The 23,693-nt window shown below is 30.1% G+C and overlaps 2 protein-coding genes across 3 annotated transcripts; one reads left to right on the plus strand and one right to left on the minus strand.

Annotated features, from left to right (window-relative positions):
* Window positions 1–664: 664 nt before the first annotated feature.
* On the minus strand, window positions 665–4,919 carry LOC128394510 (S-adenosylmethionine decarboxylase proenzyme-like). Its single transcript, XM_053354842.1, is given in 6 exon segments — window positions 665–1,103; window positions 1,844–1,999; window positions 2,088–2,674; window positions 2,677–2,875; window positions 2,976–3,003; window positions 3,165–4,919. Coding segments are annotated over 5 exon segments (1,089 nt in total). The 5' UTR covers window positions 2,988–3,003; window positions 3,165–4,919; the 3' UTR covers window positions 665–968.
* Window positions 4,920–7,691: 2,772 nt separating this feature from the next.
* LOC128394508 (uncharacterized) lies at window positions 7,692–23,493 on the plus strand. 2 transcript variants are annotated; one of them, XR_008326394.1, is made up of 6 exons: window positions 7,692–8,275; window positions 10,881–11,285; window positions 11,457–11,616; window positions 21,752–21,859; window positions 22,113–23,015; window positions 23,192–23,493. XR_008326394.1 is itself a non-coding variant. In XM_053354841.1 (5 exons), the coding sequence occupies exons 1-5, from the start codon at window positions 7,826–7,828 to the stop codon at window positions 22,820–22,822; spliced, it is 1,833 nt and encodes a 610-aa protein (XP_053210816.1). In that variant the 5' UTR covers window positions 7,692–7,825; the 3' UTR covers window positions 22,823–23,493. The 2 variants fall into 2 exon arrangements, 1 of the variants encoding a protein (XP_053210816.1); XM_053354841.1 differs by having other exon boundaries at window positions 22,113–23,493.
* The last annotated feature ends 200 nt before the right edge of the window (window positions 23,494–23,693 follow it).

The raw sequence follows: 23,693 nt of genomic DNA on the forward strand, positions 1-23,693 counted from the left end.
CTTTACCCAGGTACTAAAACCAGTTTCAGTACAGCTCTCATTTTCCTTCATCATCATCCCCTATTTTCTAGCCAGTTACCTTTATGGTGACCAACGTGTTCAAGTTATCATTTTTCTTATATCGTTCAATAATATGAATAATATTATCGGTTTTAAACTTGAGTCTAATTAATATTTGTCAAGTTATCGTGCTAAAAGTATTGTCTTATGTTGCATTGAAACAAGTGATAATATAAATAGTGAGATAAGTCTGAATGAATTTACCAGTGAATAGTAAAAAAAGTGAAATAATTTGGTGAGAATCTCCCTCCCCCTTTCTCTCTCTCTCTCTCTCTCTCTCTCTCTCTCTCTCTCTCTCTCTCTCTCTCTCTCTCTCTCTCTCTCTCTCTCTCTCTCTCTCTCTCTCTGGGTATTAACTTTCATCTCCCTTAAGCTTTAAACTTGACACTGAATCTTTGGTATCATTTTGGTTCATGATTTTTTTTCTGCTTTTTGATTGATATCATTTCTTATTGCAATGATTACCATTATCATGATAATATACATTCAATTGTTAACAATCAAATTCAATCAATTGTTATGTCATTATTATTATAATGTGAATACGATTGCTATTTAATTGTGATAATAATGAGAAAAAAAAATCTTCACCATCAATAAAACCTAATATTGGAATTTTTTTATGTTATTATTATTTGTTTAATTTTACAATTATTTAATAGATGATAATTGTGAAAAGACTGACAGTTAAATGGTCAGTAAATATATATGGAGATTTCAAAGGGTTTTTCATGGAAAGTTTTGGACTCGTTTTTGTGTATAGATGTGCTGCTTTATGAGGCAAATTGGTTGATTAATTAATTAATTTTAAGAGTAAATTGAAAACTAAATTGTCTAATGGTGCTAAAGTGTAAGAGGAAAACCTACCCCCAGTCCGAAATATTTCCAAAAACCCTAAGAACTAATTCTCAGCTTGGCGCTTTAGCGAATAGCCCATAAGTTAGATCGTAGTTCTTGAAATGGCAGAATTGAAGTTCTTTACTCATGAATCCGTTGAAAGTTAACGATCGATAATCTTGAACACATTCACCAGCAATTGAGCTCTGCTGAAAGATTAAAAAAAAGAGAAGAGAAAATCAAATCAAATATTATTAATCAAGTCAACAAGGAGAAAAGTATTGAATTACAATTGATTTGCAATTGTAATTAATATTTTTTTCCCAATGTGATAACAATTATTGTCCTTTGAACTTGAAAAGATAAACATAATGTTAATCTTTTTCTATTAAGAAAAAAATGATATTTTATATGTTCGATTAGGTTTGTCAAGTAAAAGTGATTAATTAGTTATTGCTGGATGAAAATTGATGAAACAATGAATATCAATTAAGATCAAATGGAAACAATTAGGTAAAAGTTAATGTATCACAATTCATTACCAAGTTTCTATCAATAATTGAAGGTTAAATCGATTGGGTGATTACTACTAATTGCTAACTTTTTCTATGGTAATTAACGAAAATGCTTTTTTCAACTCAATTGATAAATAGACAGACACAGAGAGAGAGAGAGAGAGAGAGAGAAACACTATTAGAAGGATATAATTACGATTTGTTCATTATCTTTATCATCTTAATATAATAACCAAACATAAACAATGGAAATGATAATGACAATTGAAGATATTCCTATCTAGAGGCTTAATCATAATTATCTCACATGGAGAAATGTTTAAATGATTAGATGAATTTGTGTTATAATCAATTAATCGGATGATGATGGGATCAATATTCAGTTATAACGGAAAAAGGTACTTAAATTAGTCAATAAAATTAAAACTGACCTCATTAGCAAATAGAGTTAAAGTAAATTTTCCAGGATTGAAGATTTTAAGTAATCGAGAAAGCAAATCATGGTAGTTAGCCTGAGGGTAGTTAGTTTCAAAGCTAACGTATGAAAAATGAGGTTCCGGTGTAATATGAATAGTCATATAGTAACCCTAGAAAGAGAAATATATTTATACATATATTAACTAGATTGAAGAGAAATGTAGATGTTTAAATTGTAATTGATGAATTTATACTTACACCTTTGATGAGTCCATTCATGGAATAGCCACAAGGTTCGAATAGGTAATCATCAATTATCATTCCGGGAAGAATCTTGTCAATACCAGATCGAGAAGTTGCTTCTTTAGCGGTTGTGCAAACCTCTCTGGTGAACAATTTCATGACCTTCGGATCTAAATTTTGCATCATAATTTCCAGGGTTTGATCAGGTCCTTCAATCATCTTAACAGGTTCCATTGGATTTAAAGTGAACAGGAACCAACAATCTCGATTAACACGACCCATACAGTAAGAAGCACCATCTTCAAAATAGTTATCCAAATATTCAACTTCATTGTCGAAAGAACTGTGAGGCTTGGGCTGTAATTCAGGTCGAAGAAAATTTTTACGAGAATAAAAGATATCCAATACCTTATCGAATCCAGTAAACTCTTTTACCAAATAAAGTAAAGGTTCAATACAATTAAATAGGGTTGTAGTTCCACAGGTTTTCAATATGAATCGATTTCGTGAGATAAACATTGAGCTTTCTGACAATACATAAGCATCAATTAGCTCGTTCTTCTTGAAACTGATTATTTCACATTTAACAAGAGCCAAAAGGATTCCAAAGCTGTTCGAGGTATTAAACGAAGATCTTTGGAATCAACAGATTGACGTAAATCAGTACAATCAAACCAAATTTCAAGAAGCTTTTCAGTTCCTTCGAAAAAATGACAATATTCAGGAGAAGAAGATGAATCGTCTTCAGGTGACATTTTGGTATGTTCAGGAGAAGGGCGTAGTTGAGAAGCGGAATGAAGAGCCTAAGAGACATGAAAGTGAGAAAAAAACAGCACAAACAATCACAAAACACAATGAATATTGCAAACCCAGAAATAGAAGAAGATGAAACCAAAATCTTACCGTCAAGCTCATTTTGAATTTATTATCACTGTAGAGAAGAAGAGAAAAATAATAGAAAGAAAAACGAAGAACAAGAAGAAGAAGAAGAAAAGTAAGTTAGTAAAACAGTAGAGAGAACCAGAAAGGAGAATAGAAAAAAAAGTGGAAAAGAGAAAAGAAAAAATGACAAAATGACAAAAATTGACTTACCAATTTATTTGTTGAGAGAATAAAAATAGAGAAGGAAAAGCGAAGGAATTTGATAATATTGGATGAAAGTGAGAATCAAAAAGAGAAACAATTAATAAAATATAATAATAATAATAAAAGATCACAATTAGAATCACAATTAACAGATTTAACAACAACTCTCGAGCTAAAAGGGTTTCCACCAATGGTGATGTTCACTGGTGATGTTCACGCAGCCTCGTTGTGACGAGGGTCATGTGACCTCTCATCAGATGTTCGGTTTGTTTGTTTTGGTTTTCATCTTGAAAGGGAGCGAAAGAGTTGCCAAAATCTGGGGATGAGAGGGCCAACCGTTTGTTTGTTTATCTTTGATGATTGAACTTGGATTGTGAGTTTCAGTTTGGATTAAATACTTTGGATTTTAAACTTTGTGTTGAACCTCCTTATGAATTGCTGGAAATGTCGGTCTAGGTCACAGGTTATGAACTTCGTTCGAAAAGGTGACGAACTTTCCCCCTGCTCCTGTTCGTCTTTTTTTAATCATCTTTAGGATTTTTCTCACATCATCAAAAAGGAAAAGGAAATTGAGATTGATGATTTTTAGAATTTGTGAAAATTGAAATTCTCTATGGGATTTTCCATGATAATTTAATTTTCTCGATCAATACATTTTTTGGAGGTTCAAATAAAACTGAAACTTTAATAGCATCGATGAGAATCAATATATTATGTGAATGAATCAAGATCATCTTTTTTGTGCTCGACGTGCTTTAGATAATCGCTTCATCGAACACAATTGAACTTTCTTCGATTTTCTCTTGAGAAACTTCCTTAATATCTTTCAGTTTATTTTGAGTTTCGAGGAAAAACATAAGATCTCTAACTTGTTCTTTACGATCTTCGATTTGCTTTCCGTCATTTTTGTCGATAGTTGTTGATTTTGGGACGAACATTTGTTAATTTCTTTTTCCTCTCGAACATCATAAACAACTTTCGACAATCGAGATTCTTGATTCGACAACTTAAATGGGTCACTTTCTTTTCCAGTGATTGTTTTTCTTTTCATAACCATTACACGTTAATTAACTAATGGTATTTAAATTGTTGTTGTTGTTTACTAAATTACTTTGCATAATCATCACCATTGTTGATGTAATTACAATGATTGAACAAATTGCAAGTCCTATCTTCAAGATAATCACCATTGCCCACTACCCTAGGATAAAACCACCTCTCAATTTGTGATGTGGTTATTATTTACTCACTGATTGTTGTTAACTAACTGGTAATTAGGTAACAATAAAGGTTGGTCAAAGTTTACCAAAGGTGATTACCAACTTGATTTATAAATAACCTAAGGATCAAAGGTAACACCTATTTGGTTACTTAACCATTGACCAACAAATTGGTTGATTAGTTTTGAATAGAATTGGTGTTTTTTTTTGTCTTGAGTAACCGGAAAACGGAAACACACCATTGTAAAGTCATTGATCTTACATCAAGTGGATTATAATCATCAAGAGTTCTAAGTATTTCCTCATCTTCATTTTCATCATCATCTTTCAACTCAATAAACTCAGTTAATTATAACTTTTTTTCACTTCTTCCTCTTATAATTATATCATGACATTGAAGGGTTGAACATGGAGCTTAAATTGAAATACCTTGAATTGTTGATTCCAGTTCCAAACAGTTGATGATGATTCAAAGCCAAAATCAACTATTCACCATGAAAGACAATGAAGATGAAAAGAAATGAATGATGATGATGATGGAGATGAAGATGAAGATAATAATGAGATAACTGTAAAAATGATTTTCATCATTAGTAAAGTAAAATAGAGATGGGAAACTAAAGTTTCCCCTGAATTATCATGAATTTCATCCGGTGATAAAATTGAATAGATGAAAATGAATCTGAATGAATACTTATAAGGGTAATTTCAACTTCTCTTCCAGAACTTTTGTCATGATAATCATCATTATTTATGAATATCATGTAAAAGCTTCTGAATCATCATGTTTACATAGTTGGTGTTTCAATGTGAATCCAAGCAAGCAAACAAAATGTGTTGATTATTTTTCCTCATTTTGGTTTTGTTATTCTGGGCAAAGGGTCAGTCTGAAAACTGGACTCTACATATAAGGTCTTTGGCCTTATTTTGATTGTTGTTATTTACTATCAACAATCAACAATCAACAAGCAAACAAACACACACACGGAAATGGTCAATAAATAACTGTAACCATAATTGGTTACATTGATTATCTTTGATAATCAGTTGAGTGTTTTGTTGTTGTTGTTGTGATAATCAGTTGATTAATTTACGAATTGCAATTTAATTTAGTTGATTTGTCCAAAATTAACTTAATTACCTTACAGACTCAACTGTTGTTGTGAATATTATATAATACTTTATGAATCTTTCAATTGATTCTAATTGATTAATGATTATGATTCTAATCAATTGTCCAACTGTGATTATCGCCCACTAATCAAGAGGCTCAATTCATTAATCAAGAGAGGAACTTATTTTTTCCCTTGATTAATTGAAAACAATCAACTGATTACAATTAAAGTAGCAATCGCAAGTTTTAATCAACAATTAGCAATTCAATCTAATCATCTTCTTCTTCATTTAACTTCAATTGTCAACAATTAACCGCAATTCAGATTGAAAGGAAAAACTTTTTGACAATCATTTTAGTTTCTGTATTAAATTAGCTGATGATTTAATTTTTTTTTCTCAAACTAATTAAAATTTAAATTAGATTTGATTGTTTTCCATGAGGTAGCAATTAAAATGCAAATTAGTTACAAATAATAAATGAAAAGTATAAGAAAACAAAAAAAAAACTCAAAGGCAATGATTTAAAATCATTCAACTAAATTAACTATTCACTGATTAAAACATGGATCTGATTGCAATTGATTGATTATTGGCTTACAATCAGTTTAAATTGCCAAGTCAGTGAGAGGTTAATGAAGGTCAGTTAATCAACATGGGTTGACCCTTATTGTTTATTGGCTGTTGGTTAATTTAAATGCAAAGACATGGTTGTTACAATCAAATTAAATTGTAAAAAAAAAAATCTCAACAACAAACAATAACAATTTAAGTTGTGATGACCATTGTGATTATATAATTGCAATTGAATTGTTGATTACCATGATATTAAACTTGACCCATCCACCCGGAAATTGACAATCAGTTAATCATCGAGGGAAATTTGGTGTTAATCAAATCAGAATGATTAAGTTAAATCACTTTTTCATCAATTGGACATAATCATGATTAACTTGAATGATACTTTGAAAGGTTGATTAAATTGTTACATATAATATATTGTTTTTATTTAACTTTTAGATGATTAACTTCCTGGGTTAACAAATTATCATTAATGTGCAACAATTAACTAAATTCAGTTCAATTCAACCTAAATTAGACAAATACTTAAGGTAATATGATGAGTATGATTATTGTGTAATTGAACTTAAATTAGTTTACAATTAGTGATTTATTATTAATAAAATCGTGGTTTAGTTTTAATTTATTAAAGTAATTAAGTTTTGATTATCACTATTTACTTTATCTGTAAGTTAATTGTTGTTTCATTTAAACCATGACATTGGTTGAACAAATATCTCCCCAGCAATTAAAAGGGATAACTATTAATGACAAACAACAATCAAAGCTAACAATTGTAATTTAGGTTAACAATTTAGTTCTGTATTTAAATTGTAAAAAGTAATTCAGTTAAATCCATGAAAATTAGGAGATAATCAACAAAAATAAAAGAAACACCAACAATCATGATTATCCTAAATTAGGTAAGATTAAAGTTAATTGTTTATGATTATGATTACACGAAAATTGTGATCATAAAAATCACAATTCAAGGTTAATTAATACCGTTGATGATGTTGAATTGTTGATTATGATCAACAAAACAAACAAACAAACAAAAATCAAATCAAATATCATGTTAATCGTGTTAATTGTTGGTCTCATTTACAATTAACTCAATAATAATGATAACAATTAACTCACAGTAATACAATAACTTCAACCAAATCAAACAAAACACAAATATGATTAAGATTTTTATGAAAAAATAAATTTGATCCACTAATTGTCATAAGTTAATTGCTAATTAACTACAATATAAATTATAATTTCTCATTTGTCGTTTCCCTTTTCAATATCAACAATTAAAATCAATTTTTTTCATTCCATAAATAAATCTCGTGATAATTTACATCCAAAGGAAATGATCTAATTTCACAGATAAACAATTAGCTGATTAGTCATTTTCAATAACTATTCTAATAATCATTTCCACGCTAATTAACCAATTAAGCTAATGCTCATACAAAGTGAATTAGAAAATGTAATTAACACAAAACACAATACGTAAGCTAAATTCCCTCACCAGATGGCGCTGACTGGAAGAGTTTCGATTGGCCGAAAGGTGGAATGATAAGTGTGAGATTTAAAAGAGAAGATTAACAAAAATGATTGTTTGAAATTCACTTTACAACTTGAGCCTGAGCTTGGATGAAGTCAATTGAAGCTGAAGTTGTAGGCAATATTAGTATTTTAAATGTAATTTATTTGTGTTTTTGTTTTTAATTTTTTTTCTCTTCTCTTTTTCTCCTCTGTAAATCTCTTCTTTCGATAATGGCTAACCATCTGTCATTATGTAAGAATGATGATTACAATTATTTAATCAACAACAATGAGCTAATCATGACTTGCCATGAAGCTTTAGCTGAAAATGAGGTTGGATTAGTGAACAAATTACCAGAAACAACACCAGTGGATTTACAGTTTCTTACCTATTCTTCGGGTTCACCATCTCCGGGGATTAGTGGTTCTTCCTTACCTGTGAATGTTTCAAATTCAACAAATTCACTTTCAACTAATACGGATAAAGTGTCACTCAAAGAGTTCTCCCAGTGGTTAACACGAACAGAGAGACACCTTTCATCGGTTTGCTATTGTCCATTTCATTCTGGAAATGTCAACACCATTAGCACAAAACCAATCAAAAAAATCACCACCGCAATTAGGAGCAATAATGATAACACCGATCACTCAAATTGGATTGATGCCATTGCCGAGCATAAAGTAAACTCATCAATTCATCTTATATTCTCTCTCATCCTCTCTCATCTCTCTCTCTCTCTCTCTCTGTCATTTTCATGATGGATTCTACCGTGAATCTTAGTAATAACTAAACCTTGGCTCTAGTCTATTTTCTTGTGCTCATTTTTCCTCCTGCAACTCTAACATACACATTAGAACATTTATTTGTTTTTCTGTGTCATCAGCTTGGATTAATTCAAATTCTTTCCTCTAACATTCTATACAATCTTATCTTATTCTTTTGAAAATAATCTTTCCTTTTCTCTCCCTCTCTGATTTTTCTTCTCTTTTTTCTCCACCTTTATCAGTATTTTCTTTTTCATCTCTGAATCCTTTTATCTCTCTTAAGGCCCAAGTGATTCTCATTATCTCATGTAATTAAGTCAGAAGAAAAGTAGAGATTAGAATTTCTAATTTACAAATAGAATAGAAAATTTTATCAACACCACCAGGTTAATGCTTCAATCATCATTAGAAACACACTGAGGTGACCACCATAGGCTCTGAACTGACCATTCAGTTGATGAAAAAAAATCTAAAAGTTCCGCTTTAATTACTATCATTAGATATCCTTTGAGTACCTAAAAGAAATTGGGCAAAACTCAATTATGTCCGTAAGCTCAACATTTACACTTCAAGCTGATTCCTCTTAGGCTTAAGATTCTCGGCTTTCTGAGAAATTAAATTTGATTTGATTTATCAAATGAATCATTTGAACGATTTGACATTTTCTAACACCTTTAGAGCGTAACAGGTACCAAATAAGTCCACATTTGACAATGAAAATAGCAACCGAACAGTAGATTGCGATAATCGGTTAGCTGATTAGCTGTGTCTACATTAATAGTGTGACGGTTTGATTGTCTTCAAGCCCTCCGGGCCTTCCCTCGCCAATAGTGACCCTTGAGAATGTGTAAACCTAACCTAATTTAAAGAAACACAATTAATTAAGCAATTAACTTCATTTCCATACGAAGCTGTAATTGGAAGCCGAAAAAGATTAGCTTCAAGTGTAAATGTTGACTCAGAATTCTTGACTCTTACCAGAAAATTGTTCAGGAATCAGCTTCAAATTGGAAGCGTTTCGCTATCGAACCCATGGCGCCATCTTCATTCTTGTTTTTCAACTTTTTTCCTTCCACATTTTTAAACATCTGATTAACTTTTTTACTATTCAGCCAAAGACTTTGAGTTTCAATTACTTTTTAAATCATTCACATAGTCATTAGGTTTCTGGACCAAAGTGTCGGAACTTTATTTTCCAATCGTAATCAAATTAATTGTTAAATTTTCTTATTATCTATGTTCGTAGATGATCTTAATTACGAAATTGTGTCTGTGCAAAAGAATTTCAATTAATTAGTTCGATATTTATGATAACATTATAAAAAATTAGAATTCGAAAATTGAAAAAAAGTTAATACTCTTCCCTTTGGTTTTCTCGCAAATCAATTTTCATACATTTTTCGATTTTCAATTAATTGAAATTTAACTGTTCTGAATGTATATTTTCGAACTTTTTTATAAATATGTTCTATTGTCAATGAAATAACTCAATTTCTAAAAAAAAGCTAACAACTAATTTGATTACGATTGAAAAATAAAGTCCCCGGTTTGGTTCGGACAACTTGATACAATAAATATTACCAATGAGAGAAAGTTAACCCAGAGATATGAGATAATAAGTATCGACCTTTTAAACGAAAAAATTTCTCAAAACGATCAGCTGATTAGAAATCGAAAGGTATCTTTACCTGAGCGATTGATTTAGAAAAAGTAAATGTAAACCAAAGAGCAAGGAACTTATTTGGTCTCTATTGATAACTCAAAGGCTTTTTCGTTGTATTTCACCAATGGTTCAGTCGATTAATTGTCTGACCTTTTAAATTGTTTCAAGAAAACAATTAAACCAAATTTCCCTTTGATTCTTGACACTTATCCAAGTTTACATCAAATTCGTACCACCAGATGGCCTTAGTGTCTCTTAATTGTTGACCCAATTAAAAAAATGAGAAGATAATTACAAAGAAATCATTTTGGCGAGATTACAATTGAAAGAGTATAAAAGTTCCAATTTGATGATAGAAGAATTCAAAAAAATCATCAACTTTTTCTCTGTAAAGTTATTCATCATGAAAAGGAAAATTAGAATCTGAAACTGAATCAATGAAGAATCTTGATTTCGATAAAAACTCCAATTCCAACATAAAGCGGATTCATACCATCAGATGGCCTTAGTGTCTCTTAATTGTTGACACGTTTAAAAAAATAGGAAGATAATTACAATTGGTGAGAGAGAGAGAGAGACAGAAAAGGGAGCAAGAGAAGAAGGAAACTTCCATTTTGAATTTAACTTCACAATTTATCTCCACTAGTGTATAAGGACCTTGATTATCGCTTTTTTTGTAACAAGTTTCTATTATATTGTTAATCATTTGAATAAGTTTTTCCTCTCTAAATGATAAAGTGTTTAAAGATTTTCTATTCCTTAATTTACCCTCTTCCCTTTATCCCAAACTCATCATCAATCTTTCATTTTGGATTATCTTCTCATTAGTTGTTGTTGTTGCTCTCCAATTCTCTTCAGGTAATTCAAGCTGAAATTCAAAGTGTTGGTCGACGTTTCATTAACTCATTCAAAGCAAGTGGTAGTAAAATAGATCAATCGTTGTTCAAAGCACAAGAGGATCGATGGCACGGTCTGTGGCTCAAGTCGATTGAATATTCCATGCTCGTCGAGGAATTTCAAATTTGTCCAAATCATACAACTTGGAATCGCGAAAGGTCAAGTGCTCAACAAAACTCTAAAAGATTCAAATTGGAATTATTTCCCGAAGGCAAAGAAAACAAAGGAATGATGAGAAATCGTCGAATTCAAACCAACATGATTGGATCGGGAATGAACGAAACTTTCAATATTCCTAATGGTAAATATGAGATAATCCACAAAGATATTGGTTATTCCAGTGATGCTGATATGAGTGATTGTGAGGTAAGATTAATAATAATCAGTTTTGAAATGTTTTTCTCTCTCTCTCTATTGATTATAATGATCATATGAAATCATATTGATTAGAATGATAATTATACGATGATTAATCGAGAATTTCAATTGTATTAATGTTGATTCTTTTTTTTTTCTTCTCATTCCATCAAAATTCAGCCAATCTCACTGATTAATCAAGATAACTTAAATTCTAAAAGTCCACGAAAACGGCATCGTCGTCGTCGCCCTCGAATTGGTGAACGTCCATGGAGCTTTCACTCTGAATGGACCGGATGGGACTATTACCCTCTTCATCTTGGCGGCGGAGAATATCGAAGTAAGTAATAACTAAGATAATCCATTAATCCAATTGTTGCATAAATCCAGTTCCATTTTTCATGGAATATTGTTTCCCAAACGACTTTAAATTGGGTCGGGTTTTTCTTTCTCTTCAATCTCAAAAGTCATTCCTTTTCCTTTTCCACAACAACAGAAAAGAGAAAGAAAAAGCTCTAATCGAAATTGAAATAATAGTTAGGTGGCGATAATGATAATGATTATGATGTTGTTTTGATGATGATGATGATGATGATGCCGTAAAGCATGAATAAGAATAGAAATGTTTCTTCTTTCATACTCATCCTAAATGGATTCTCTCGGTCTGTTGAACGTATTTCTGTTTCAGCTCACTCAAATAATAGTAAAAGCACCTTCTCTCTCATTCATGCTTTTCCTTTAGCGTTGTTATGTGTGTTGTGTGTCTGTTAACATTTTCCCTCACTTGGTTTCGCTATACTAATTAGACTGATGGGAAAAAAAAGGTGATTTGTCATTTCTTTTGATTCATTGAAAGCCTCAAATTACCTTTAATCCTTTGCTCTTTACGTTCATATATCTTGTTGTGTTTATCGTTTCGTTGGCAACATTTTCAATCATTCGTTGCTTTTGCAAATTGAAATTACTCTTAATCATGATTCTAACTGATCTAATGTCAACTTGTTTTCTCTCCAATTTCATAAAACACCCATGAAAAATGAGATGAGAACAAAAATTATATCTAACACTATATAAAGTGATAATTTGATCAAAATTGGATTGATTGAGATGGAAATTGTAAGAGAAACGTTATCACAATTAAAACAATTATCTCGCTTTCTGCATTTGATATAATTTTTGTTTTATTCTGATCTAAATGACAATCTTCATTCGAGTCAATTAACTTAATCCTATTTTGTAGACAATTTTAAACAATTAACTGTAGTAATGAAAATGATTCCTTTGTTTGAGAGGCTTTCATTGAACTTGTAATAATTTACCTGTATTACAATCAACAATTAATATTTCAATTGATTAACTTGCATAGGTAATAAGTTAATCAATTGTTTCTTTTTGATTAATCTATCTTTAACCAATTACAACTTAATTACATTAGAAGAGTTTAAATTACAATCAAGATTCTTGATTTTGTTTACCTTCAAATTTTTCTTTCCATGATGATTAACATTGCAAAGGAAAAGTTGATGAGAGAAAATTTTGTTTTATTCTTCCATCATCAGATTAGTTTGGAACTTTTTTCTTTCACTGATTTCAACAATCTAATCTCTCTCTCTTTCTCTCACCTGAATGAGAAATCCAATCAAAAATGATTAACGTTCTCTAACTATTACTTGTTAGTCTTTTTAATTTGATCCTTAGCTTTTTGTTTATTTCATATTCATTATTATTTTGATAATAATTAACATTAATTTCACTATTTGATTCATTAATGAGTTTCCCTCTTTCTCTAATTCATATTTTCCTTATTATTTAATTGTTGTGTTAATTTTCAATTATTATTATTGATTTTTTCAACTTACACTTAAAATATTTATATTCACTTTCAATCAGATATTAATTGTATTTTTTAGGTGGCTAACCAAACTGAATTAACCAAATTGTTATAACAATTAAGTTACACAATGCCTTAAGGGCATGTATAAGCAATAATAACTCGTGAAAATATATATATGATTAACTTATTAGCTGATAAATGATTGTTTGTTAATAACAATAACAATAACAGTTACTGGTTGTTGGTTGTTGGTATTATGTTGATAATATTACAATTGTTACGATTCCCGTTTTTTGGTGCAAAAATTGAACAAGAACCTGAAGCACCACAAAGATAACGAAAACACCATTCGATAGCATTTCAAGTTCTGCGAGAATTCAAAATTGAACCAATGTCATAGAGGTTAAGGGTCAAAAGTTATAAGCTTTTGAAATTTTCTTCTTTTTTTCACTTTTTCTTATTGTCATATGCTTAATCTAATGTGATTGTTAATCAATTGAATTGTTGATAAAATAAGATTTTAATTGAATGAGAAAGAGAAAGAGAGAGAAAATTAATAAATAATATTAATAAATTATTCTTTCTTGATTGTAATAAGTTTTCATTTTTATTTTGAATTTACAATCAAGTGATTTTATTTTCAATATTCAACTTGTTTGCTTTTGACCCTTTTAAAGGTCAGTTAAACAAATTTTTATTTTATTGTTGGTTTAATTGTGTTACAAGTCAAGGGAAAGTTAAATTATCATAATCAAAAATCAATATAATCACAATTTGATCATATTGATGATTACCTTTTCTTCATTTTTTGTTAACTTACCTGGATGAAGTTTGAGATGAAGATGATACCGATCGGATTAAATGTTTGATATTGATTGTCTTGTGAAAGATAAATTGAGATCTTGGTCTGTTATTAGAGAGTTGAATTCATCTATCAACTTTTTCCTCTCTTTTCATCATCCTCATCCTTTTCATATTCTTTTTCTTTCATCAAATTGAGGGTTACCTTTGTGTATCAGTCTATCTCACTCTGAGTCCATCATTACCTGGGTCCTTTTTCTTGATCATTTCTCCCTCTTTCTCTATCTTATACGCTTTTGGAATCACCTCCCACCTCTTTTTCCAAGTATAATCTTGATCATTGTGAGTTTTTGCTTTATCTTCCTCTCCCTCATCATCATGTTTAATGATAACAATGCTCACTGGTTACCCACTTTTTTACTTGATAATCATCAATCTGCTCAGTCTTTTTAATATACAACATACTTCAGTCAACCATTTATAACTCAAAATTGATAATATCAGTAGTTAGTAATGGTAAATATATGAACGCCCAATGAGAATAATGAAAATTTGCTATTGATAATCAGGTAATCAATCGATAATTGTAATTTTCAATTGCACAAATGATAGAAGAAGAAAAAAGTAAGAGAAAATAATATTTACTCATTTGAAGCATCAATATTTGTATCAAATGTTTATTCATTGGAAACAATGAAGAGAGAGCAGAGAGAGAGAGAGAGAGAGAGAGAGAGAGAGAGAGAGATGAAGCCTCAATAGCTTCTGTGTTTGTGTACATAATACTACGTGAGAACTCACAATCATCCTTTATGCAAAAACAATTCAAACGCAGTTCTGACCTTCGTGCTTAGGCAAAAAAGAGAGAGAGAGAGATAAATGGGGAGAGTTTAATATCAAAGAGGCGAGGGTTTAGTGGGTGTGGGGTCTCCAGGTAGATACAAGGGATGGCTAATGATACCTTTAGTCAACTAACCTCAGGTCTTACCAAAGGGCCTCCTCTTAAGCTTGAGCACACCAATGAACCGGCAACTCTTAATATCATATTTGTTGCGCTCTAACTATACCCAGTCTCTCACTCACTCTCCCTCACAGTAGCCTAATGTTATCATCAGTATTTTGGACACACAAGCTTTGCTAATTGGGCTTCTCCCAGTTGTCTATGAAATCTATTGGATTCGTGCTTGATAAACTTGATTATAATTTGACCACAAATGATGATTTGATTACAAATTTACCGTTACCGTGATTTAATTGCATTTATAAATCTAATATATAACATGCTGATGAAACATTAGCACACAATCGTAATGATGTTTTCTGTTTGTTGATTACCTTTTCTTTTCATTTCTTTTTTTCATTTTATTTTCTATTTTTAAATGAAACATTTTCTCCAACCCATTAGATTTTTGGTTATTTTGTTGGTCAGTTTGTGTGTCCATTTTGTTTATATATTAGTTTTTGTTATCACCAAATCAAATGATTGTTATCAACATCATCATCCAACGTTTTCTCATCAATCATATTACAACTGTTTACAATTTAGATCATTCCCATTGATTAGCTTAACTGTACTGAACTAGATTAACTTTACCATTAAGTAAAGTTAATTGTTGTATGTGTGTATGTGTGTATGTGAGTGTCCATTCATCTTCATCAATTTTATCATTATCATAATTTTACAAACTACCGGAAATTAAATTTGTCCATTTTTTTTCAATTCATTTTCCGTATTCCTTACGATTCCTTTATAATTTTATGTGTGTTCATTGTTATAATCAACAAGCAATCAACGAATCAACTATTGTTATTATCAAACATTTTCGGAATTAACAGAAAGCTATTAATTTTATCTGCCAATTTTATCAATTGTTTTCTTAATCATCACCAAGCTCATATCGTTATCCAGAATCATTATGATTTAATATTGAGAATAGTAAGAAACATGTTAAACTGTAATTGTAAATTGATTGATAAAATGTTATTTATTAACAAATAATCATGAAACTCATTTAATTTGGTGATTATCTTTAAAGAGATAAATATTAATCAATGATTAAGATTATGGTGAAGATGAAGATGTTGATTATAGTAGTAGGAACAAGGAAGCTTATAATGAGTTAAATGAGAAAGAAAAACAATCAAAACAATGAGTGAAAATCAATTTTAAGCCCAGTCCACCTCTTTCTAGCACAATTAAAGGGCCAGGTAAGGTCAAGTTGATTGTTATTATTATTGTTATGATTATTGTTGTTTTTATGATGATGATGATTAAACTTTTATAGTTATTAAATGAATCTCACTTGGCCCTACCTTTAAATTTGGATTGATTCAATTTTGACAACAGTATGTGGCTAACCTGAAGTTCATATGTTGTTAGGTGTTCATCATTAGGTTACCTTAACCTAACCCATCTTGATGTTGTTTAGATAGTTAACCCTTGGTTGTCTCTCTCTCTCTCTCTCGCTCCCTTTTCATCATGATCATTATAATTTTTAAGGTCAACTATGTTGATGATTGTTCAGAAATCAGAATTGTGTTTGCTAACCATTACAGTGGTGGTTTTATCAGGTTAATGATGATGATCTTCATCATCATCCTCTCTTAGTCTTTGTCTTCTGCTCTCTCTCACTCACCTACAGGGAGGTGACTCTCTTATGTGGGATATAATTATTATATACTTTTCATTGTAATGATTATGAATGAAACCACAACATGATTTACTATTCATTTTCTGTCACTCATGATATACAATTCCTACATCTTTTCTCATCTCATGATTCATATTTTTCTATTATCATTTAATTGATAATATTTGTCACCCTTTTTTTTCATCTCATTTTGTTTAATTTCAATCCGTAATCATTTCCTTATCTATCGTTTTAATTGAGTTTCATTATCTTAATAAATCAATCATCGAACTACCTCATTTCCAACTAACATGATTTCTTCAGTATAATGAAAATCATATCTTACCTTTTTATCAGAAAAAAAGAACAACAAAAATGTTGATCATCTCTTCCCCATCTTATTTAGTAATTTTCTCTCTCTCTCTCTCTCCATCTCATCATTTATCTTCTTCTGTTATATGAATCGTGATGAGTTCTTGCAACATTATTGCTGAAGGACTTGATGATCGCCATCATCATCTTTTTTCAGGCCGAAATTGTATGAATCCCTTCAAGGTCTTATCCTGTTCCTTTTGTTTACTCAATCTCAATTTTTTCTTCTTCTTGATTCCAATATGATTTTCTCATTGAAACCTCTCCCCTGGTTATTATTTCTTTGATTTATAAGAAACCTTTTATCTCTCTCTCTCTCTCTCCCTTTCAATCCTTTTTTCATCATCTTCATTATTTTCAATCTTCTCTCATGCTTAGCAATTTGTTATCTTCATTCACTCATCCATCTACCCTGATAATAGATTTCAAGTAATCTTGAATTCTGATTTCCATTTACCTTGATTTTACCTTGTTGTGAATCTCCAAGTCTATCAAGTTTTACTTTTATACTTTTCTCATCTCATTACAATTAAGCTTTACGATATCTCTCTTTCTCTCTCCTCTCTAATTGTTTAAATATGTTCAAAAATAGTTGAACAATTAAATTGTTTGATTATCATTTGATTATCACTGAAATTGCTCTTTAAAACCTTGTATTCTGGTTTTCATGTTGCATGTTAAATCAATTGAGAAACTTTTATTTATTTTCCATTCTGAATCATTTCAGAAAGTTTGAGTTACGATTTAAATTCACTCTTGATCTCCTCTTAAGCTGCGATTCATGATTGTTGACACTCTCACTCCTCTTTTATCCCTCCCTCACGCCCTCCACTACCTTGTATCTATTAAACTTTCTCTCTCCTTCATCTAAATTTGAATTGATTTCATTGATTTAATCTAATGTTGATCTGATTTCTCAATAATTTTTTTCATGAACTTTTTTAATCGCAACTTATTCAAATGAGAGAAACTTTTTCTTTCCAATATATTTTTAATAAGTTTCTGCTTAATAACAAATCTCGGTCATATAATCAAATGTTAATCTCTTTTCACAATCAACTTGAATTGAACAATAATCAAGGTACATTTTGACCTAACCTTTCAATCTTTACCTTTACCTTTCTGTTGATGATAATCAGTAGGCGTTGGTGAAGTTTATCTCATCTGAATTCATCTATTTTCTGACTTTATCATGATGATGATGATGAGAGGGATCAGTATTGAGTTGACTTTCCTCTTGAACTTTTCCATCCTCTTAACTGCCCACTCATCGATCAGTTTCCACTTGATTATTTATATCAATTAACTGAAACCATAATTTGTATTTTCTAATCAATTGTGATGATGATGATGACCATTGATATTTGATGATGTTGATTAGTTTTTAACTTAACTTGGGTGTACTTTGATTCCTTCCTTAATTTGATTCAAATTGATTGATAAAACCATTTCACCCAACCTATTACCTTTAAATTGTAACAATTTACTTTCACTTTTGATTAATATTTTCCCGATGATTAACTTTATCATTTATGATCTAATTTATTTCTGATCATCATCACATTAATCTTGTCATTTAATTGTTTCAAACTTTCACTTGAAACTTTTTTTCTCAATCTCATTCATTAACTTTTATTACCATGAATTAAATATAACCCTCATGAAACGTTATTCATGTCATTCTCAGAATCATGATTATCATTTAATCTTTGAGTCCTTGATTTAATTCATTTTTAATTGTTGAATAAGAAATATAAATTATATATATACAAAATATGATAAATGTTGACGGGAATTTCCTCTTGATTGTAATTTAATTTAACAATTGAGTTACACCAACTCGATGACCATTTCGTTGATTTGACTCAAGATGACCAACTATCAACATGAGTACAATTAAATAGATATTATCTTGATTACTTTCATTGTGTTTATTATAATTGTATAATTATTATTATTGCTATTTAAATGTTAACAATAATCTGATTATCTTTGATTGTTTGTAATTTGTTCAATACTCACTCATGTACAATTATCTTGAATGGTCAGTAATTGGTCAGCAAAAAAAGTGAACTCAATCTTTTTGTTGTTCATTTCTCCTCTTTTCACTTTTAACAATTAGCTCAATTGTTTGATACTCTATTTGTATTCATACAGCAATTTAAATGTCTAATCATTTGTGTGTGTGTGTGTTAATTATCTTAACAAACTTAATTGTGATTAAATTTATCATTTTTATCACAATTTTCTGGGTTTGGTCATCATGGACTCTCAACAAATCTCATCTTTTATCAACATTTATTACATTAAACTTATCTCTCTTATCACTTTCTCTATCATTATTATCATCAGTCTCTATTTATATTTCTTATCCATCTTTATCATCAACATCCTCTTCTCTCTCTCTCTCTCTCTCTCGCTCTCTTCCTCCCTTCCACCCACTTCCCAAATAACACTCATTATGTACTTTTGATTATCATCACAAGTCGCTTGTTGATTAGTTGAACGTTTTATTGCATGTCAATCTAATACAATAACACTAACCTCATCATCACCATCTGATTGTCAACCCACAATTTAAATGATGATTACTATTTAATTGTCTCTCTAGGCAACATATAACTGTATTTAAACATAAATATTGAATTAATGTTGAACTTATCCAACCCTTGCCTCTTCCGATGTTGAATTAATCATTTAAATGTAAAACTTAATGACAATGAGAAAAGGTTAGCAATCAGTTATATTTACATTCCCCTCCAAGGTCAGTTAATTATAATCATAATGTGATCCAGAATTTAAATACAATAATACAGTAATGATGACAATCGTCATCATTCAAATAGTAAATATTAATTAATCCTCATGGTATTATTATGATTAAGTTACTTATCATCTTGTCCTTCAATTAAATGGTATTAAAATTAATCCCCTGTAACCAGGTAAATGATAACACCAAATGAATGCTAAAGGTAAAATCATGTTTAGGGTGTTTATCATATGAATAATCTGAATAGTACATAGTTTTTTTTAATTGTTTTCTTTAAATTTCTCTCATAATTTTCATCTTCCTCCTTATTATCAAGCTCTTCCACCCGTATCACAATCTGCTCTCTCTCTCTCTCTCTGTTATTTCTCCCATTTTCATCTTCCACCTCTACACCTTTACTCTCTAGGTGGGTGTGTAAATGTGTATCCATTCATGAACCTCTACATGTGTCTTTATATTCATCAATTTATCCAATACCTTAATTATGTATTTACCTGGATTAGAGTTGATCTGTTTTTGTTGTCTATTGCATATTCATTAAAAAATGATTATGTAATTGTTATTAGGATGATGACTTCATCTTTGTTGATAGTTTTACAATATATATTTTTCATAGAGAATTATAATTTTTTTAATTTCACCCTGATGATGATAATTATCTAATGATAATAATGATCATTTATCGTGTTTTGAATTTTGGCTTGTCTTTATTTTTTTAAAATCATCTACTAATTATACTAATGAAAATATCTTTTTCATATTTTTGATTATCATCTCTACATCAAAACTTTTATGTTGTTGATTTTAATCATGGTAACAACATTATTTAGTATGTGATCTACTATATGTTGACAATATTAAGGGAGTTGATTCAATTCACCTAATTACCTAAAAAAAACTTAATTTTACAGTTACTTTTTTACATCTTCATGATGAGCAGACTTTAAATGGGTAAATATTTGATTAGCTGTTGGTAATTTTTACCTTAATGTACAAACATTAGTTGTATTTTGATGATTCGCTAATTATATATTCATTTATGTTCGTGATATTTTTATGGGCCCAGAGGTCACACTCTCACTTTAATATTGGAAAGATGATTTTATCATCTGATTATTTGATAGTCGATAATAGATTCAATTGAACTCTGCTTTTGACCTTCATTCATATTTACATACAACTTGGAAAATTGTCTTAAATGATATTTCATGTTTCTCAATAGAGTTAAATATCATTATCCTCATCATCATCATCATCATCATCATCATCAGTTGGTATGTGTGCGTGCATTAAAGGGATGCTTGATAAGGTTCTCTCTTTTTACTCTCACTTGATGATAATTTTCTCCCTCAAAATAATTCATTTTTTTCTTTGTGTATGTCAAAGTTTATTGATCCTTGAAAACTGTTGTTGTCCAGTTAGAGTATTTATAAGGTAAATGTACTTTCACTTGGACATTTACCTTTTTCATTTCTCTTTCTCTCTTTCATTGTTATGGTCAGTATGTTGTCTATCTTTGAGTATATGAGAAAATAACTGATACTAATTTGATATCCAGAGTATTAGTAGGTGTGTCTGATTACCTGATACAATGTAACTTTTACATGTATGAGAAAAATGTGATTACCCTGAAAATTCACGATATCTGATGATCATGATGAAGATAATGTGATTTACTAAAACCACTCCACCTTGACATAAATGCTGAGTTTCCTCTTTCCATGTATAATTTTGCTATTCCTATGTAATGATTATTACTATTATCGTGTGTGTGTGTTTAGTATAATTTTCAATGAAATTGCCATGATTACAATCATGATGATAATTATAACAATTCCCTTGACTTTTATTAGCCATAAATTTGCGTAAATTGTATGGATTGAAATTTTTTCACATTCATCTCATTTCGATGTCATTGACCAGCAAAAATCAGTTACAATTGTAATTAAAGTTGACAAGCGATTCAACCAATCATTTACTACGTTGGGAACAAATTTCATTTGAATTTGAATGGCTACTGATTTGATAATCAATCGACTAATTAATTTGTCTTTTTTTTACAATCTCTCAGGTTCTGAAGATTTAAATTCATTTGAAGATGAAAATCTTGTTCGGAGTTTAACTGAATTCGGTGAAAATTATGAGAGATGGTTCAAAACTGATGATGGCATTTTAAAAGGTAATTGATTTCATGTTGATTCTTATTTGCATTTAAATTGATTGGTTGTTTACTTCATTTCTATTCAATTGTTGATTGTTTCTCCAATCAATAAATTGTGTTATTGGATAATGTTCATTATTAATTGAAACTGCAATATGTCTGTTCATTGTAATTAATTGATTGTTTCCTCTTCCTGGATAACAAATGATTACCAATCTCTTAAAATACTTTTGCTCATATTGTTGTTTTACTTTTATGTCTATTTTTTTAGCATCTGAAGAATTAGCTTCCCATGAAGAGGAAAGTTCATCTCGTAGTTTAACCGATTCACTTGGAACTCATTCAGATCGACCCTGGTCAAAGACTTCTCATGCCGGTGGTAGTGGTGGTGGTAGTTTCTCTGGTGGTGATAGTAAGAGTAAATTATTACGAGGTAAAAAGAATAAATTTTTCACATCTTCTCCCAATATAACCTGCTCATCAATCAATGGTACAGAAACAGCTGATTCACTGGACTTTACCACTGAAAGTTTACCAAATTCTGCTGCCATGATTCAAGGGGCTTCTGCTTTACCAGCATTGGCCTCGACTTTTATCATCAAAGATGCAAGAGTAAATGCTCCAAATGATGATATTGATGCAAATGCTGATACAATCACTGATGATCTTGTCCCCTTTTCAGTCTTAGCCAAAGCTCAACCCGAAACATTAGCTCAGGAAGATAACAATATTGCCATGAAATTCAATCTTAAATCCTCATGTTCTTACAATTCCTTATCAACTCAAACCTATTCTCAACAATTAACCTCATCTAAATCAACCACAACTTCAACCCTAAAAGCAACAAGCACAAAATATTTTTTCATCTATCTTACAATAACCCTTTTAATGGCTGTCATTTTATCATTACTTGTGACAACATTGTCACCAATTTCACCGCATGTCCAAAAATCTTATCCCAACCGATCACCACCCAACTAAAAACATTAACATTAAGAATGCCAATTACAATCCACTCAACAACAAGATTAACCACCATACCCACAAAACATAATCCCCACAAAACAAAACAAACCAATGCCATCAAAACCTATGATATTTATCAAAACAAAACGCATGAAGAAAACAAAAAAACATTGAAAAAATACCCAAAAGCCATTATATAAACATTCAGGTATCTCTATCTATCTATTGACAATATGTTTCAACAATTTCAATCATCAAACATTGAATAACTTTTTTTTTACTCCATCTCTATGACAACGAAACATAATATCACCTACAAACATATAAACAATATGCATTGTCATCAACAACATCAACAATTAATACACAATTAAACAACACAAGAAGGAAAAATGCAAACTCCAAGTAAACAAACACAAAAAATCAACAAAAAAAGGCAAAAAAAGGTGAAAAAAAAACAACACAAAAAAATACGTTTGGTAAAAATGACGAAAAAAAATCCTTATTTATTTTGAATGTGCCTTCAATTATTCAACAAGAACTATTTATCTAGTCTTAATATCTTACATGATAATCAACAACATTTTATAAAACAACTTATAAACTTTGATTATACAATTAACGGTAATCATCCCAAAAAAAGTTTCCATCAATAAACTATATTGGTCTTTTTTATATACTATCAACCATTAATTGTTTTCCCAATTTATTTCACCTTTAAATTGTAACCTTAATCAGATCGGCTCATTGAAACAGGTTAAGAATGAATCGGTTTTCTTATTTTTCTGTTTTCAGATTTTCAAATTCGCGCGAAAATTTATAACTTTCTCTTGTTTTCCTTGAAAATTTCTCATCAAATCAATTCTCGATTCGTAAAAATCATAAT

This window comes from Panonychus citri, unplaced genomic scaffold (genome assembly GCF_014898815.1).
Source record: "Panonychus citri isolate SS breed McGregor unplaced genomic scaffold, ASM1489881v1 Contig00139, whole genome shotgun sequence".
Lineage (NCBI taxonomy): Eukaryota > Metazoa > Arthropoda > Arachnida > Trombidiformes > Tetranychidae > Panonychus > Panonychus citri.

Bases quoted from the DNA above. Each gene is read 5' to 3' on its own strand.
- LOC128394508 (XM_053354841.1), top strand. From the start codon at position 7,826: ATGGCTAACCATCTGTCATTATGTAAGAATGATGATTACAATTATTTA. The intron at 8,276-10,880 runs GTAAACTCATCA...AATTCTCTTCAG, and splicing joins ATGCCATTGCCGAGCATAAA to GTAATTCAAGCTGAAATTCA. The intron at 11,286-11,456 runs GTAAGATTAATA...ATCAAAATTCAG, and splicing joins CTGATATGAGTGATTGTGAG to CCAATCTCACTGATTAATCA.